At 48.6% G+C, this 17,414-nt stretch overlaps 1 protein-coding gene across 1 annotated transcript; it reads left to right on the top strand.

Annotated features, from left to right (window-relative positions):
* The first annotated feature begins 661 nt into the window (after positions 1–661).
* On the top strand, positions 662–14,880 carry LOC310668867 (inositol polyphosphate 5-phosphatase OCRL-like). Its single transcript, XM_083422228.1, has 7 exons — positions 662–783; positions 1,513–1,629; positions 1,764–1,951; positions 9,047–9,158; positions 12,556–12,665; positions 14,172–14,307; positions 14,794–14,880. Exons 3-5 carry the CDS (start codon positions 1,896–1,898, stop codon positions 12,655–12,657), a joined length of 270 nt encoding a protein of 89 aa, XP_083278354.1. The 5' UTR covers positions 662–783; positions 1,513–1,629; positions 1,764–1,895; the 3' UTR covers positions 12,658–12,665; positions 14,172–14,307; positions 14,794–14,880.
* The last annotated feature ends 2,534 nt before the right edge of the window (positions 14,881–17,414 follow it).

Below are 17,414 nucleotides of genomic sequence, written 5' to 3' on the forward strand. Positions count from 1 at the left end.
CGCAGTGGCCATTTGTTTTTAATGTCTGCTTTTATGATATGTTTATCAGTATGTGGTTAGCAGCTTCAGATGCTACTGTTTTACAGAGGCTGTTTAGCTTGCTCTTTTTACCCCTTTACTAGACAGGCTGTATTTCTGTGCTGTTTTCAGAGTGGGGAATGCCCATTCCTTCATGGCCAGCATGGAAACACACAATGCTAGCCATTTAGGAGGTTTGCAAAGAGGACAAGGGTGTTACAGGGTAATCTTCTAGCAAACAAGCTTGGCTGGCACAGCAGATCTGAGAGGTGGTTTTCTGCTCCCTGAAAGCCAGCCTGAAAACCAGGTTGCCAGGTGAAGGAAGAATGGAGAGATCAACCAACTCACTTGCCTTCAAAGAATTTCTGGTTGCCTGTGGCTACTGGGATAGTGCTTAGATATCAGGCTGGCTGACACATCTTAAAAAATACAAGGAAAAAGCTTTTTTTCTTTCATTAGCAAAGCTCCTTTGGGGCCCAGAATAGCTAAGCTGAGGAAGAAGTGGCTGGTATTACTTGTTTGTTCTTGGTCCTGATCTTGCCTGCCCTTGCACACTCCTGTTGTCTTTGCATATTTAACCAGCACGTCTGTTCCGATTGGAGTCCTCTTCCTGCAGTTCCACATCCTTCTCTTTGGCACTTGGGCATTCGGTTCCAGGAGCTGGACCTGAGCACAGAGGCTTTCTTCTACTTGGACTCGACAAAGGAGCAAGAGTGGCTGACAGCTGTGGAAAAGGCTTTGCGTTCCAAATCCAAGTACAAGAAAGTAAATCCAACCCCACCCATTTCTTCAGCAGCCAGACAGCTGTCAGGAGCTGGAGTGAGGAGGAGGAGGAGGAGGAGGTCAGCAAGAAAAAACACCTGGTGTCAGTGGTGTTTTACTCAAAAGAAGCCAAAATTCTTTATTCAAAGAAACCAAAACTGTGCAGGCCTAGTGATCACAGAAACCTTTCCCAACAGGTCTTGCCCCAGTGAGGTAGTTGTGAAGGCTGAAGGTTGCTACCCTCCCACCACTCTCTTAAGTCTCCTCCTCCCCCTGGTCCTTCCCAAGGAACCTGAGACTCTGACACCTTGCCTGTCTTTGCTCCCTCCTCTTAATTTCTCTGTGTTCTGGGAGACCAGCAGGGAGGGGAGCTGATTGCAGCAGGATGGGGAGACCCCCTGGCTTCTTCAGCAGCCTGCCTGATCTCTGCCTCTTGACCCCCGCCTCCAGCCTCCACTTCTGCCTCGGATTCTGGGCTGCTGTTTGCCACAGAATCTTCCTGCCCTCCTGCCTCTTCAGTTTCCAAAACCTCCTCTTGCTCACAGTCTGCTCCCTCTTCTCCCTCTGATTGCTCAGCGTCGTCGTCCCCCCACCAGTTCCCTGGCTCTGAGCCTTCTTCCCTTGGGGGATCCCCAGTTAGTGCCCCCTGCCACTCCTATCTGCATCCAGCCGGCCCAGGACAGCAAGCAATGAACGGAGCTGGTAGACATCCCAGTACCTTGCATCTTCTAGGTGCAGCTGGTGCGTCTAGTCGGAATGATGTTGTTCATCTTTGTCAGGAAGGACCAGCTCAGCCGCATCAAGGAAGTGATGAGGGAGACAGTGGGCACAGGCATCATGGAGAAGATGGTGAGTAGACCCTGACAGCGGAATTCCCTATGTCTATCTTTCTATCTGTCTATATGTTTTTCTAATCTCTGCCAACCAGTTTCCCCCTCTTTCCTGCTTGCTCACTAACAGCCATCTTTGCTCCGCCCCTGCAGGGTAACAAGGGTTGTGTGGCCGTGAGGTTTGTCTTCAACAATACCAGCTTCTGCATTGTCAATTCCCACCTTGCTGCCCACGTGGAAGACTTCAAGCGCCGAAACCAGGATTAGAAGGATATCTGTGCCCAGATGAGCTTCCTGCCCCCTGACCAGGGTCTGCCGCAGCTGACAATCATGAAACACGAGTGCGTTTCTATTCAATGACCTCTTCCGATAACCTCTTCGGTAGATTTATTGCTTTATTGTTCAGAGTCCAGCACGCTTCCCCCTGCAAGCCTCTGCAGGTCGTAAAGCAATTAGCAAAGTAGCACAGCAGTCGTGTGATGAAAGAGCACTTCCCAAAACGTTGCTTCTGTTCTAAAGTCCCTTTATTGCCACAAAAGACATGTATTTACAAAGTCAAATTCCAGCTGTCTCAAGCTGCATTTTCTCTCTCTCCTTGCAGCTACGCAACAGCAAACTGCTTTCGATTTCCACTGAGCTCACAGCATTCCAAGCTGCTTTCGTCACATCCTGGCTTACTTCCCTTGTAAGCCCATCCCCTCAGTCTCGAGGCACAGAAGGTTAACCCTTCACTACACCCAACACCCCCTCTTGCCTCGCACCTGAGGGGAGAATCGACCCTTGGTCGTCCCAAACCCAGACCTTCGCAAAACTCTCCATGTCTCTGGAAGGAGAGTGGCTTCGTGAACCCATCAGCTAGGTTCTTGGCATAGGGACAATACTTCAGCGCAACTAATCCCTCCTGAACACTCTGGCACACATTCCGAAAGCGAATGTCTAGGTGTTTGGTTCTGGCCTTGAACTGACCTGACTCTGCCAAACGTAGGCATGGTTGATTGTCCTCGAAAACACGTATCGGTTGACAATCCACTTCGCAGATTTCCTGCACTAAGCAAGCATAGAACTCTACTTCTCTGCACACCTCTGAAAGAGCACTGAACTCAGCCTCAGTGGATGAGAGCGCTATCAGACTTTGCTTCTTGGACCTCCATCCAACTACTGAGTTCCCAAACTTCACCACTAGGCCAGACACAGACTTGCGATCCTCAAGATTAGCCCAATCCGAGTCCACAAAGCAAGTCAGTTTGACTTCTCCTTGTGCTGGTAACCTAAGACAAAAGTCTTTGGTCTCCTGCAAATACCTCAGAACTCTCTTGATGTCATTCCAGGCTTGCACACTAGGGTTTGAAGCTTCCCTGCTGAGCAGATTGACAGCAAACGCTATATCAGGTCTGCTCCACTGGGACAAGTACAACAAACTCCCTAGGGCTGACTGAAACACTTCAGTATTTTCGAACGCAGCGCGTTCCACTTGCTGGCTGTCCTTCACAAAACTAGTCTCCATAGGACTTCTCACTCCTGCACAATCACTCATCCTCATTTTCTGAAGCAATTGCTCAATTTTGCCTCTCTGGCTGAGCAAGAAACTTCCATCCTGTGCACGCTCAACACTGACACCTAGATAGGTTTTGACAGCACCAAGCTGTTTAAGCTTGAACCGTTTACCTAGCTCTTTGGCAAACTTCTCTGCCTGTTCATCTGTTGCTGAGAAAAATAACACGTCATCAACCCAAATCTGCAAATACTGTTGCGTTGCACCTGAACCTCTCAAATAGACACAACTATCAGCAACACTTCTTCTGAAACCTAACTCTTCTAAAGCTTCATTCAGGCACATGTTCCAGTTTCTAGCAGATTGACGCAATCCGTAGATGGATTTGTGCAATCTCCACACAACACCCTGCCTCAAGTTCTCAAACCCCGGAGGAGGAATCATGTACAGCTCCTCCTGGAGATCTGAGTTTAGGTAGGCAACATCCACATCAAAATGGTTTACCTTCCAGCCTCTCTGTGCTGCACAAGCTAAAAGCGTTCTCAGAGTCTCCGCTCGTGACGTTGGCGAATACACCTCCGTGAAGTGTATTCCCTTCTTCTGAGTGAATCCACGAGCAACTAATCTGGCTTTATACTGTGGCTCTCCAGTGTCCGTGGGTTTCAAACGGTAAACCCACCTGCAACTCACAGCCTGCTTGCCTGGTGGCAACTCTGTGAGTGAGAACACACCTAGATCTTTCATGGACTTCATCTCTCTGTCCATCGCCCTGTGCCACTTATCTGCTTCTTCCTCAGGTAAACTGAATATCCTCGAAGGAATCAGGTTCACATCTGGCTGAACCTATCCAAATGCCTGAAGCTTCGTACCGATCAGGAGGCCTCCTTGTCCTCGCTGATCTCCTCAGTGTGAATCCTGGTTACCCTGCTGCTTCACTGGGTCCAGCTAAATCATCCTCAACTTCAGTGTCTTCCCCCTCTGACCTGCTGCACCTCTTGGGCCTTACAGCTGGTTCAGCAGGTGAAGAAGGCTCACTCTTTGGCTCAAACTTGACACTTGCCTGAGGAGGTGTTCTAGGTTCCCACCTCTGAGGGATCCTGAGCTGTCCCTGCCTTGGACTCTGTCCCTGTGGTGGATCCTGTTGCTCTGGACCTTGGTCCCCAGCAACAAATTCCTCTTCCTCCTCAACGTCTGAGTCATAGAACTGCTGTGAAATCACGTCTGGATTAGCGTGCAGACGTTTCCAACCGGCTTGTTCACAGAACTCAGCGCTATTGCTGATAACCAACCTAGACTGGTTTCCACTTGGGTACGCAAACCGCCAGGCCTTTGAGCCAGGCTCATACCCTACAAAGATCATTCTTTTAGACCTTGGCTCACCTTTCTTGCGTAGAGCCTTTGGAATAAGCACCCAAGCCTCACAACCAAACACACGAAGGTAGTGAACCTTTGGCTTCTTCCCATGCAGTAAGAAATACGGCGTATTTCCTACACTAGAGTTGTACACTCTATTCTGCGTAAGGACCACATATTTCCAAGCTTCAGACCAATACTTCTGGGGTAGCCCTGCGTCCCACAGGATCGCAGACACAGCTTCTTGCACAGTCCTGTTCCGTCTCTCTGCGACGCCATTCTGTTGCGGAGAGTAAGGAGCGGTCAATCTGTGACTAATCCCCTTCTCCTAAAGAAATCCTGTAAAGCAGAACCAGTGAATTCAGAACCTCTGTCACTTTGAAAACCACGAACTTTGGTGGAAAAAGTTGCCTCAACTGCGGTGATCCAATCCCTGATCATTTTAGCTGCCTTCCCTTTAGACTTAAGGGCAAAGGTCCAAGCAGATCTCGAAAAATCATCAATCAAAAGCAGAGAGAACCTTGACTTTCCCAGTGACTCAACAGACATGGGTCCACACAAATCTGCATGAATTAATTCAAAGGGTTGTGTGGTCTGTCTCTCTGACTTTGGATAGGAGCATGTCACAACTTTTGCCTGTTTACATGCATTGCAATCTAAAAATCTGTCACAACTCCTAAATTTGCATCCTTGTGTCAACTCCGGTGCTTTCTGAAGATGCCCCCAATTCAAATGGGCGAAACGTCTGTGCCAAATATGCGAACAACCATGGTGGGGCGCTACATTCACACATTGCCCCTTTGCATCTTCGGTGTCATCCTCTCCTGTGGAAAAAGGCACATTTACAGCAAACAAATTGTCTTTAGACTGCACTGTGTACACGTGTTTCCCATTCTTGGAAAACTCACATCTGGTTCCTGCAAAATAAATTTGAAAACCAGCAACAAGTAAATCATTCACACTTAACAGACAATTAGTTAAACCGGGCACCGCAAAAGCTTTGACTTCATGCTTAAGAAAGGGACAGAAGAAAAACCCTGTCTCTGTCAGTCTTTTTCTGCTTCCATCCGTGATCGTAACAAACTTTTCAGTTTTTACTGTCCTGCAATTTCTTAACAGTCCAGCAGATGGCACAAGTGTATTCGTCGCTCCTGAATCGATTATTACAGTGAGAAAGTTTTGTTGTTGACATTCCTGGGTCGCCATAGCAACAATCTTCTCGCTACCCCCCTCCTTGGGGCTTCTGCAGATGTTCTCTCTGGTTGTCATGGCAACAGACTCCCCCCCGGCAGGAAGACTTGCCCACGACCTTCACAGCTTCCGTAGATGCAACTCTCTCAGTTGCCATGGAGACTGGACTTGTCTCGGTGTTCCCACACAACTCCACAGCTCTTATCTCTACTTGCTGCAGGTGGCTGGCCTTGAAGCCTCCAGCACGGCTAGGCTTCAGCTCTTGGCGTAAACAACTCTTGGCAACTTTTGGAGAAAGAGGCGTCTCTGAGCTTCCACTGCTCACTGTCCCCCCACTGCTCACAGGGCCCCCAGGACGTTTTCCTGCACCCCCTCTGGTGGGTAAAGGGCTCCCAACACTTGGCCTCTCTCCAGGCTCCTCACACAGACACGTTGCAGCATCCATACAGCTCCCAGGCTCAGCAAAAGTATCAGCAGCATTGTTAGCAACAGGAACAGTCCCTTCGCCCCCCCGTGGGGGCTCCCAGCTCCTCCCAGCTGTGTATCGGCTCTCAAGAATGTGGCCGGCGCCATCTTGCCTCTCCCTTCCGGATGCAGCCACGTCTTGGCCCTTGCTTCCCACCCCAGCTTCACAAGCCTCTCGGAGTGCTAGCCAAGCGGCCCCTGGCCTTTTTGCATCCAGGACAACAGGCACTAGATGAGCATCCACATTTTCAGCCAAAAAAGCAAGCACACGCGTCTCAACTTCTCTTTGCTCTGCAGCCCTTTCAGCCTCTGCTTTACCAGCTGCGTTCTGTGGTGGCTTTATTACGTCCCACAGCTGCTCCCCAACCAGGGTCAGCTCTACTTGAAAGCTCCACTCCAGCCAATTGTGGCTATTCAGTCTCTGACATGATAGTTTAAACTCAAAGCCATGTCCATCAGGCAGCTGAGCCATTTCCCTTCTCCTCCCTTCTGTTGGCCTGTAGCAAGAGCAGACGATTGATACTCACTCTGCCGCCAAACTGGGCATTCCGGACAACGTGGCTCTCTCTCAGCTCCATCTCTGTCAGCGTCCTCCGATCTGCCCTCTGAAGTGCTTGGCAGTCGATCAAACTGACGTTCAGCAAATACAGCTTCAAAGCCCTTTCTCACACGCTTCGCGTTGACCCATAACCTATTCGATGACCTCTTCCGATAAGCTCTTCGGTAGATTTCTCGCTTTATTGTTCGGCGTCCAGCACGCTTCCCCCTGTGAGCCTCTGCAGGTCGTAAAGCAATTAGCAAAGTAGCACAGCAGTCGTGTGATGAAAGAGCACTTCCCAAAACGTTGCTTCTGTTCTAAAGTCCCTTTATTGCCACAAAAGACATGTATTTACAAAGTCAAATTCCAGCTGTCTCAAGCTGCATTTTCTCTCTCTCCTTGCAGCTACGCAACAGCAAACTGCTTTCGATTTCCACAGAGCTCACAGCATTCCAAGCTGCTTTCGTCACATCCTGGCTTACTTCCCTTGTAAGCCCGTCCCCTCAGTCTCGAGGCACAGAAGGTTAACCCTTCACTACACCCAACAGTTTCGAGTGCTTGGAGGGAGATAGCCTTGGCTGATGTAACTTGTTGGTCTCCGCTATCTGGAGAAGCAAATTGAATCACGTTTCTGTAACTTTCCTGCCTGTGTGTAGCTCAAGGGTAGGCAGCATAGTGCTCTCCTAATGTTGATAGACCAAAATTCCCATAATCGCTAAGAATTGGCCTTGCTGACTGGGGCTCATGAGAGTTCCACTTCAGCAACACCAGGAGGGTGCAGTGTTGGCAATCCCTGCTGCTGCAGCTGCACCACTAAGGTTTCTACTAGAGCAGCCAGAAGTGCCCAGCACTGTAGGCTCCTGCTTCATTCAGGGCAGGCAGATACTAAACATCTGTGGAAGCGAGTGCTGGGCTTCATTCATTAATTTCTGTTTATTGTGGGGATTTCTTCCCCAGAGTGGCTTATTTAAAATAATAATCAGAAATGCACCTCAAGATAATTTAAAGCATATAAACAGTACCTTAATAGCAGCAGATCTAAGAGAGCAATGTTGTAATCTAAATAAGCACATCTTCCTACAAATGAATAGTAAATTATAGCAAATGTGGGCAACTTCTCCAGCAAAAGCAGAGCAGCCATTTTGCATGGAGAAGGTTCCAGGCTCAGTCACCAGTGTGTGCAGATAGGGCTGGGAATGATCTCTGCCTGAAAGCTGCTGCCAGTCCATGTAGTCAGTCCTGAGCTTGATGGGTCAATGGTCTGCCACAATATAAGGTAGCTTCCTATGTTCCTGTGTACTACAGCAGGGTTTGGAGGGCCACAAGCGCCCTACCCATGAATTAAAGAACCATGGAAAATTCTAAAAGTCTTTGCTGAAAGGACATCAAAGCAGGGGCCAGGTGAACCTCTTTGGGAGATTACTCTGAAAGGTAGGGTGCCATTGCTGAAAAGGCCCTGCCATACTTGAAAGAGCAGGAGTTCCCTGGGAAAGGACTGCCCCTGCTAAAGATTCTAGTTAGTGGAGAGGCAGTGCAAAAATTGTGGGAATGTTCAGGGATGCAGGAGAGGATATATTGTGAGATTATATCCTTATCCAACTTGTGCTAACAAGTTCTCAAAATATCAGCAGAGTAGGACATTCCCTTTTTAAGTTCGCAACGGTAATGTGTGCTCAGGTTCGCTAGAACCTCTATAATAATCACTCTGGTAATTTCCCCTTTGTTCCCTCTTAAAATACAAGACACGACACAGTCTTTTATAAAAGTATAAAAAAGAGTTTACTCACGTTCTGTTCACAATCGGATCCCAGAAGGCAGACAGGCTTAATAAGGTAATATACATTTAGAATCTATCTTATAAGAAGATAGTCCCTTTCTCCTCTCTTGGCTGGGAGCCAAGAGAGCATCTTTAGCAGATGTTACTTCTTCGAAGGAAGATGGCAGAGAGAGAGAGATGGCTGCCCTGCCCTGTGCTTTTATCATTACCTGCACAGGTGAGGCCACACCCACCTCTGGTCACATGCGGAGGAAGTCTGTCCCAGGAAGTTTACCTGCTGGCTGGACAGACATCCCTCCCCATGTTTAAACATGTACACTCTAGGAATGTTGTAATTGACTGCTCCTGTGTTTTACATCCCACAAAAATAATTGGGCCTTCTTCTGGTACCCTTTTCCCAAACCTTGAAACACTTTAAAGGCCAAATGGGATACTCTGAATTGGGCCTTGAACCAGTTCAAGAGCCAGTGTAGTTCACAGAGCACTAGCCTAATATGATCATACTGCCCAATTCTAGTTATCAGTCTTACTACATATTTCAGGAAGTGGCAGCAGGCTGCTCCCCACCCCCCGACCCCGTGAGCTAGCCCGTAGCTGTGGTTTCTTTGCTTTTTTCCCAGCATTGTCATCTGGTTGGGTGATCTGAACTACAGGCTTTGCCTTCCTGATGCCAACAATGTGAAAACTCTGATCACTAAAAATGAGCTTCAGAGACTTCTGACCTACGACCAGGTGAGAGACATATTTGTGTTATATGTGGTGGTTTAGGATATTGCCCTGTTTATTTCCTATGTCTGGGATACCCCAGCCTAGGCTAGAGAAACCACTTTCAGACAGTTTGGAGCAAAGTGTAGCTACAACATAGAATGACTGTGACTTCTACAAATGCTTTTTAAGGTTGCAGTTTTGTGCAACCTTAATTAGAAGCAAGTCCCAATTAAGTTGGAGGGTTGCCTTGGAATAAGTAGGACTGCTCTGCAATTTCCCAGTTAGAGGGCTTTCCTAGCTCAGCACACGCTCCCGATGTTGTTGGACTCCCATGAGCCCCAGCATAGCTGCTGTCCAGCAATATTTAAAGGTCTAAGGTTTCCTGCTCTAGGTTTTGCATCTGTCTGGAAAATCTGCGTTGCTCACATGTTCTTATCAGCAGATACTTCCATTAATAATAATAATAATAATAATAATAATAATAATAATTAATAATAATAATTTATTTGTACCCCGCCCATCTGGCTGGGTTTCCCCAGCCACTCTGGGCGGCTTCCATAGAAACCAAAAATACACTAAAATATCACAGATTAAAAACTTCCCTGAACAAGGCTGCCTTAAGATGTCTTCTAAATGTCAGGTAGTTATTTATTGCTTTGACATCTGATGGGAGGGCGTTCCATAGGGCGGGACCTCAGCGTCCGGGCAGAACGATGGGAGTGGAGACGCTCCTTCAGGTATACTGGGCCAAGGCCGTTTAGGGCTTTAAAGGTCAACACCAGCACTTTGAATTGTGCTCGGAAACGTACTGGGAGCCAATGTAGGTCTTTCAAGACCGGTGTTATGTGGTCTCGGCGGCCGCCCCCAGTCACCAGTCTAGCTGCCGCATTCTGGATTAGTTGTAGTTTCCGAGTCACCTTCAAAGGTAGCCCCACGTAGAGCGCATTGCAGTAGTCCAAGCGGGAGATAACTAGAGCATGCACCACTCTGGCGAGACAGTCCGCGGGCAGGTAGGGTCTCAGCCTGCGTACCAGGTGGAGCTGGGATACAGCTGCCCTGGACACAGAATTGACCTGCACCTCCATGAACAACTGTGAGTCCAAAATGACTCCCAGGCTGCGCACCTGGTCCTTCAGGGGCACAGTTACCCCATTCAGGACCAGGGAGTCCTCCACACCAGCCCGTCCCCTGTCCCCCAAAAACAGTACTTCTGTCTTGTCAGGATTCAACTTCAATCCATTAGCCGCCATCCATCCTCCAACCGCCTCCAGGCACTCACACAGGACCTTCACCGCCTTCACTGGTTCTGATTTGAAAGAGAGGTAGAGCTGGGTATCATCTGCATATTGATGGACACCCAGTCCAAACCCCCTGATGATCTCTCCCAGCGGCTTCATATAGATGTTAAAAAGCATGGGGGAGAGGACGGAACCCTGAGGCACCCCACAAGTGAGGGCCCAGGGGTCTGAACACTCATCCCCCACCACCACTTTCTGAACACGGCCCAGGAGGAAGGAGCGAAACCACTGTATAACAGTGCCCCCAGCTCTCAGCCCCTCTAGAAGGATGTTATGGTCGATGGTATCAAATGCCCCTGAGAGATCCAGCAGAACCAGGAAACAACTCTCACCTTTGTCCCTAGCTCGCCGACCAAGGCAGTTTCAGTCCCATGGTGAGGCCTGAATCCCGATTGGAAGGGATCCAAATGGTCCGCATCCTCCAGGCGTGCCTGGAGTTGTTCAGCAACCACACGCTCAATCACCTTGCCCAAGAATGGAAGATTTGAGACTGGGCGATAGTTGGCCATACTGGCCGGGTCTAAAGATGGTTTTTTAAGAAGCGGTTTAATGACCGCCTCTTTCAGCGGATCTGGGAATGTTCCCTCACAGAGGGAAGCATTCACCACCCCGCAGAGCCCATCGGCCAGCCCTTCCCGGCTTGCTTTTATTAGCCAGGATGGGCAAGGATCAAGGAGACAGGTGGTTGGTTTCATTAAATCAAATTAAATTGCTGGTGCTTTTTGTTTTAAATTTTTCTCTCCAAGGTTTGTGTGTTCATAATGTTGACGACCTTTCTCCCACTTGGCATAAGGATCATTGGTATTTTGTGTTGAAACAGAGGCCTGATTGCTGCACCTTATGGTGGATTTAAACTCTGTGAGCGTAGTCATGCCTTAGCCCTTTGAGAAGGATGCTGCAAGGAAGGCAAGGGGGGGGGGGCAGCCTCAGACTTCCAACATATGCAAAACCATCATAAAACATTAAAAACTTCCCTAAAGGTTGTATAGTTACTTATCTCCTTGACATCTGACGGGAGGGTGTCCCACAGGGCAGGTGCCACTACTCAGAAGGCCCTCTGCCCGGTTCCATGTAACTTCGCTTCTCACAGTGAGGAAACCGCCAGAAGGCCCTCGGTGCTGGACCCTGATGCCTGGGCTGAACAACGGGGATGGAGACACTGTTTCAGAGCTGAGGCCATTTAGGGCTTTAAAGGTTCGCACCAACACTCAGAATTGTGCTCAGAAACGTCCTGGGAGCCAATGCAGGATGCAAAAGGGTGGTTTTGCAGTTGCTCCTAGTGTTGGGGTGTATTCTGGTGGTTGTTAACAGTTTGTATGGATTATTGGTACATATAACATTGCATATTGTAGGTATGGCTAACCTGTGGTCTGCCAGATGTTACTGAGCTGCAGTTCCTGTTGGCTCCAGCCATCATGGCCAGTAATCAGGGATGATGGGAATTGTAGTTCTGCAGCATTGTGAGGGCCACGTGTCTGCTACTCCTGAGTTAGAGGATTTTCCTGTCGTGTGATGCAGCAAAGTAATTTAAGATGACATGGGGAAAAAATGCACAAGCATCCTGTACCTTTAATAATTGTGTATAAGATAGGATTTCAGCAGGTATACCCCTTTTTTTTGCACTTGGCTAACCTACTAGTAGGGATGCGGGTGGCGCTGTGGGTTAAACCACAGAGCCTAGGGCTTGCCGATCAGAAGGTCGACGGTTCGAATCCCTGCTACGGAGTGAGCTCCCCTTGCTCTGTCCCTGCTCCTGCCAACCTAGCAGTTCGAAAGCACGTCAAAGTGCAAGTAGATAAATAGGTACCGCTCCGGCGGGAAGGTAAACGCCGTTTCTGTGTGCTGCTCTGGTTCGCCAGAAGTGGCTTAGTCATGCTGGCCACATGACCCGGAAGCTGTACGCCAGCTCCCTCGGCCAATAAAGCGAGATGAGCGCCGCAACCCCAGAGTCGGTCACGACTGGACCTAATGGTCAGGGGTCCCTTTACCTTTACCTTTAACTTTAACCTACTAGTACTTCACCTTGGTCTTCTAGCACAATAGTGGCTGTTAATAGACTCCATTGTCAGGCAACAGGGGGTCTTTTGCTTCTCTGCTGATAAGCGATTTCTTTTTGGCTTTAGCTAAACATTCAGCATACCCAAAAGACAGATTTTGCTGATTTCACAGAGGGAGAGATCAAGTTCATCCCGACGTACAAATTCGACTCTAAAACAGATCGCTGAGACTCCAGGTAAGCGCCTGCTTGATAGTTGAGCCTTTGTAAGTAAGTCCTCTCAATCATTCTTCTGCAAGGCTTGTTTGTTTTTCCTAGTCTGCTGAGATGCTAGTAGTGTCCTGCCTTTCCATCCTCTTGAGCAGGCTAGTAAAAAAATATGTTTTTTAAAAATGGCTTTCTGCTAAGCAAGCTGGTGGAGGAGGGATAGAGTTGAGGGCTGGATGGACTTCCTTTCCTCTGCAGCCAGAATGGACACCAAGCCACGGAGGAAGAGAGAGATCCAGCTCTCCTTCGCCTGCTCACTTTGCTTGCATGGAATTCCGGGTTGCCAAAGGCTGCTAGGCGAGTTGTGAAATGCAAGGCTGTGATATGTTGTCTTCCTCAACCCATCCCTGCTCAAAGTCTCTGGAAATGTTTTGGCTCCTTTTCCACAAGCAGCCTTTCCCCCACATTTGTCCTGATAACTAGCACCCTCTGTTTCATGGTGTGTATAACCGATGTTGCAGTTCATTGAAAGGTGCAGCAGGCTGAATGGGAATCCTGTTTGTGTCAAGGAAGTCTTGGAATTAGACTTGGTGCTCTCTCAAGATGAGTCTGTCAGGGCATAAGAATATGAGAGCAGCCCTGCTGGATCAGGCCATTGGTCCATCTGGCCCAGCATCCTGTCCTTATATTGGCCAATGAGATGCCTCTTGGGGAGCCCACAAACAGGACCTGAGTGCAACAGCACGCTCCCCTCCTCCAAGCCATACTGCTTCTCTTGGTGGAGTATGTTCTGTGGCCATTATGGCTAGTAGCCATTGAGCCTCATCATCCATGATTTTGCATATTATTGTGGTTATTGACAACTGTAAGAAGCCACCTAGGCCTGCTAGTTTAATTTCTCTTGCTGTGGTACTGGGGAAATCAAAAGGACAGGCGGAACATGTAGTGACGAAGCCGGAAAACGGCAGGCTCCTTTGGGCAGCATTACAGGTGCCAGAAAGGGTATTTTTACATTTCTTGAAGCTTGGAACACTGAAAAAATAGTGTCTGAACAAGAATAACGGGGCCCATTGCTTTTGGGAAGGATCATAATTTGGTGGTGTGCCATATGCTTTGTATGCAGAGTCTCAAGTTGAAACTCTATTGCACCTCCACCTGAAAAAGGATTGGGCCACAGAGAGCTGCTGCCAGCCAGAGTAGACTTAATTAATTATTTGTGGGGTTGGAAGGGATCACGAGGGTCATCTAGTCCAACCCCCTGCAATGTAGGAATCAAAACTGGGGTAGGTCAGAAATTCATTCTGACCTGGTAGAAGGCAGCTTTTGATTTCCTAACAACTCTCTCCATGAGGCAAAATGCCTGCACACCTGCAAGGTCCGCCCCTTCAGAAGTTGGACTCCCAAGCCCCATCATCTCCAGCTGTTGACCGTGGTTAAGATCACAGGCCGTGTGTGAAGCCAAAGTTTGACTGTGTGAGCCTTGTGTGTTGCCTCAGCCAGTCCAACAGTCCTGGTGTCTCTCCTGTCTCCTTGCAGTGGGAAGTGCCGTGTGCCAGCATGGTGTGAGCCAATCCTCTGGAGAGGAGGCAGCATGAATCAGCTCAGCTACCGAAGCCACATGGAATTGAAAAGGAGCGACCACAAGCCCGTCAGCTCCCTCTTCCTCACAGGGGTAACACCTGCCCTGGCCAGGGCTATCGTCTATTCAGGGTTTTTAGTTGCCTGTTATGTGGCACCTCCTCGAATCTGGGCAGGCCCTGACCAACAACCAGGTCCCTTTCCACAGAGCTCCTCCTTGGCAAACGACTTCCGGTGCAAGGAGTGGGCAGGTTTTGGCTCTGTCAAATCCCTAGGCTTCCATTCTCCACTGTTCTGAGTACACGCTGCTCCTGCAGGCATGGCAGACCACATGGGCTGAACTGTATACCTTAACGTCATTCATGCAATGGAGCTTCTGTGGTACTTGGCTTGGAGCATTTGGCTTCAGCCCATTGGCGCTGGAAGTCACAGCCGCTGCCATCCTGGGGAAGCTCTCAGAGTTACAGTACTTGCCTCTTTCAGGGCTGGGAACAGGGGGGTGCATCAGGCATTTCTGCTTTTAACTCATGCCCCCCCTTTTTAGTCCATAGCCCCAACAAATGTGCTCTGTCCCCCATAGGTGAAGGTTGTGGATGACCGACGGTACCGGAAAGTGTTTGAGGATATTGTTCAGTTGATGGACAGGATGGAGAACGAATTCCTTGAGAATTCTGCCCTGAAGGTTTTCTCCTGGAACATACAAGGCCCCTTTATGGTACAGTAGCCCCCCTTTCACTTCAAAACCCCCCTCGGCACCCCCTTTTCCTCTTAACTCCCCCATTTTTTGTCTGGCAAAGACATCGTCTCTGAGCAGTTGCATCAGTTCGTCGTCCTTGACTAACGTCCCCCCGCACATCCATTTGCTCTCAGGGAACATCAGTCTTGCCACCGGAGGACCTTCCCCCATCATATACTCAGGTTTCTGGGAGAGCGCATCCGCCCTCGCATTCTGCTCTCCCGGCACATATTGGATCTTGAAGTTGAAGTTGGCAAAGAACTCTGCCCATCTTATCTGTCTCTGGCACAACACCCGCGCCGTACGCCAGTACTCCAAATTTTTGTGGTCAGTGCACACCAAAATTTGGTGCTTTGCCCCAACCAGGAAGTGCCTCCATTGTTTGAAAGCAGTGACAATCGAAAGCAATTCCTTATCATAGATAGTGTAGTTCTGCTCCGATTTGTTCAGTTTCCGTGAAAAGAAGGCACACAGTCACCACTCCCCCTTTCGATCTGGCTGCAGCAGCACCGCCCCTATCACCCGATCTGACGCATCTGTCTCCACCCGTAGTGGTTGAGCAGGGTTGACGTGGATCTGTTGCTCCTCCGAAGCAAAAGCCCTCTTAAGCTTCTCAAACCCCTCTTGGGCCGCCTGCGTCCACTGAAACCTCTCCTTGACACTGAGACAGTCCGTTATGGGCACCGTCAATTTTGCGAATTTTTTAATGAATTTCCTGTAGAAATTGCTGAAACCCAGGAAACGCTGAACATCTTTCCTGGTTTTGGGACTCTCCCATTCCACCACCACTTTCACTTTCTCCGGATCCATGGCCAACCCCTGGTCCGACAGTCGGTACCCCAGGAATTTGACTTCCTTTGCGTGGAACTGACTTTTCTCCAGCTTGACCCACAAGCGGTGCTCCGTGAGTTTGCTCAGTACCTGACGTACGTCCTTCACGTGCTGTTGTTCGTCTTCTGAGTACACAAGCAAGTCGTCCAAAAAGCAAACACAGTTCTTGTAGAGCAAAGGTTCTAGTACGTGGTGCATGAAGGCTTGGAAACAGTGACTTCTGCACTGTAAACCGAAGGGCATGACTAAATACTCAAACGCCCCCATCGGGGTGAACATGGTGGTCTTCCACTCATCCCCCTCTCGTACTCGGATGAAGTTGTAAGCCCCCCGGAGGTCCAGTTTGGTGAAAATCTTCCCCTTCCGCACCTGTGCCAAAACGTCATCGATCCGCTTCCGGGTTGGCGCGCCTGAGCAATGGCGGATTTCCTCCGTCTCGGAGGAGACTGCTCTCCGAAAAGAAGGGTCTGACCGCCACGGCGAGGCGGAGACCCGCAAAAAACCACGGTCGGAGGAAGACCGTGGGCTTGGGATTCGGCTCGTGCCATTAGCGCCTCCCCTACTCGCGGGGAGACCCGGTTTCGGGGCTCCGGAGCGATGTGGGGAGAGTGGCACGGCACTTCGAATCGATCGCTGTTTTCGGGGAGTGAAGCCGCACAGCTGTTGCCAGAAAGCGCCAACTTTTCCTGTGGACATTTGGATACAAAGAAACTTCGTAAGTAACGGAAATCGGATTATAAATTATTGAAATTCGGCACTTGAATGGAAGGTTAAAACAGGAAGCCCACCTTCCATTTTGTAGAAAGATTAAGGCAAAAGTGGATAGAAACTGGAGCCTTTGAAAAGTGCTTTATTAAGGAAATAAATTCGTCATCTAAGCCTTTTGAGACCCCCCTCTGAAGCAGGGAAGAGGGGGAGACTGTTTTGACAGACTACAGCCCTGCAGGACAGTGAAATTTGATTCAATCTACTACCGTCTCGAGCCTGGGACCGGGCTGTCAAAAGGGGGGGGGGGAGAGAGAGTTTTTACAACCAAAAAATAACTATCAAGATACCTCTTTGTTTATTATCATTGCAAATTGGCTTTGTAATATTTTGATATGTTCTCTTGCCTTTTTATTGTTCGGATGCTTAATTAGTTTCTGTTCATTGTCCATTATTTGTTTCAGAATTTCTTTTTTACCTTTTTCCTTATTTTTATTCTTGATTGAATTCTGTTGGATAAAAAATCCTCTCATTACTGCTTTACTTGCATCCCAAACAACATTTATTTTTGTTCCTTTATTACAGTTGTCCACAAAGTATTCCGTCAATTTCTTCTGTGCTTTTTCTATAACTTCTTGGTCGTCCAATAGATAGTCATTCATCCTCCATCTGAAGGTTCTTTCTTCATATCCTTTCAATTCGAATTTTATTGGGTTGTGGTCTGAAATCACCTTCGGTTGAATCTCAATTTCTTGGGTTCTCGGGGTAAGTTCGGTTGAAATCCAGATTTGATCTATTCTAGACATCGACTGGTTCGGTTCAGAATGATAAGTGAATTGTTTAACCAATGGGTGTCTAAGTCTCCAAATGTCTATCAAATTCAAATTCTTTATCATCGAAAAAAATGATTTCGGTAATTTTCCTTCTTT

The sequence above is a fragment of the Podarcis tiliguerta genome, assembly GCF_965153285.1.
Source record: "Podarcis tiliguerta genome assembly, chromosome: W".
Lineage (NCBI taxonomy): Eukaryota > Metazoa > Chordata > Lepidosauria > Squamata > Lacertidae > Podarcis > Podarcis tiliguerta.

What these genes read in the sequence shown, in the direction of transcription:
- LOC310668867 (XM_083422228.1), top strand. Translation starts at nt 1,896, where the DNA reads ATGAGCTTCCTGCCCCCTGACCAGGGTCTGCCGCAGCTGACAATCATG. An exon ending in CTGACAATCATGAAACACGA is followed by an intron (nt 1,952 to 9,046) that starts GTGCGTTTCTAT and finishes CTTTTTTCCCAG; the next exon opens with CATTGTCATCTGGTTGGGTG. An exon ending in GACTTCTGACCTACGACCAG is followed by an intron (nt 9,159 to 12,555) that starts GTGAGAGACATA and finishes TTTTGGCTTTAG; the next exon opens with CTAAACATTCAGCATACCCA.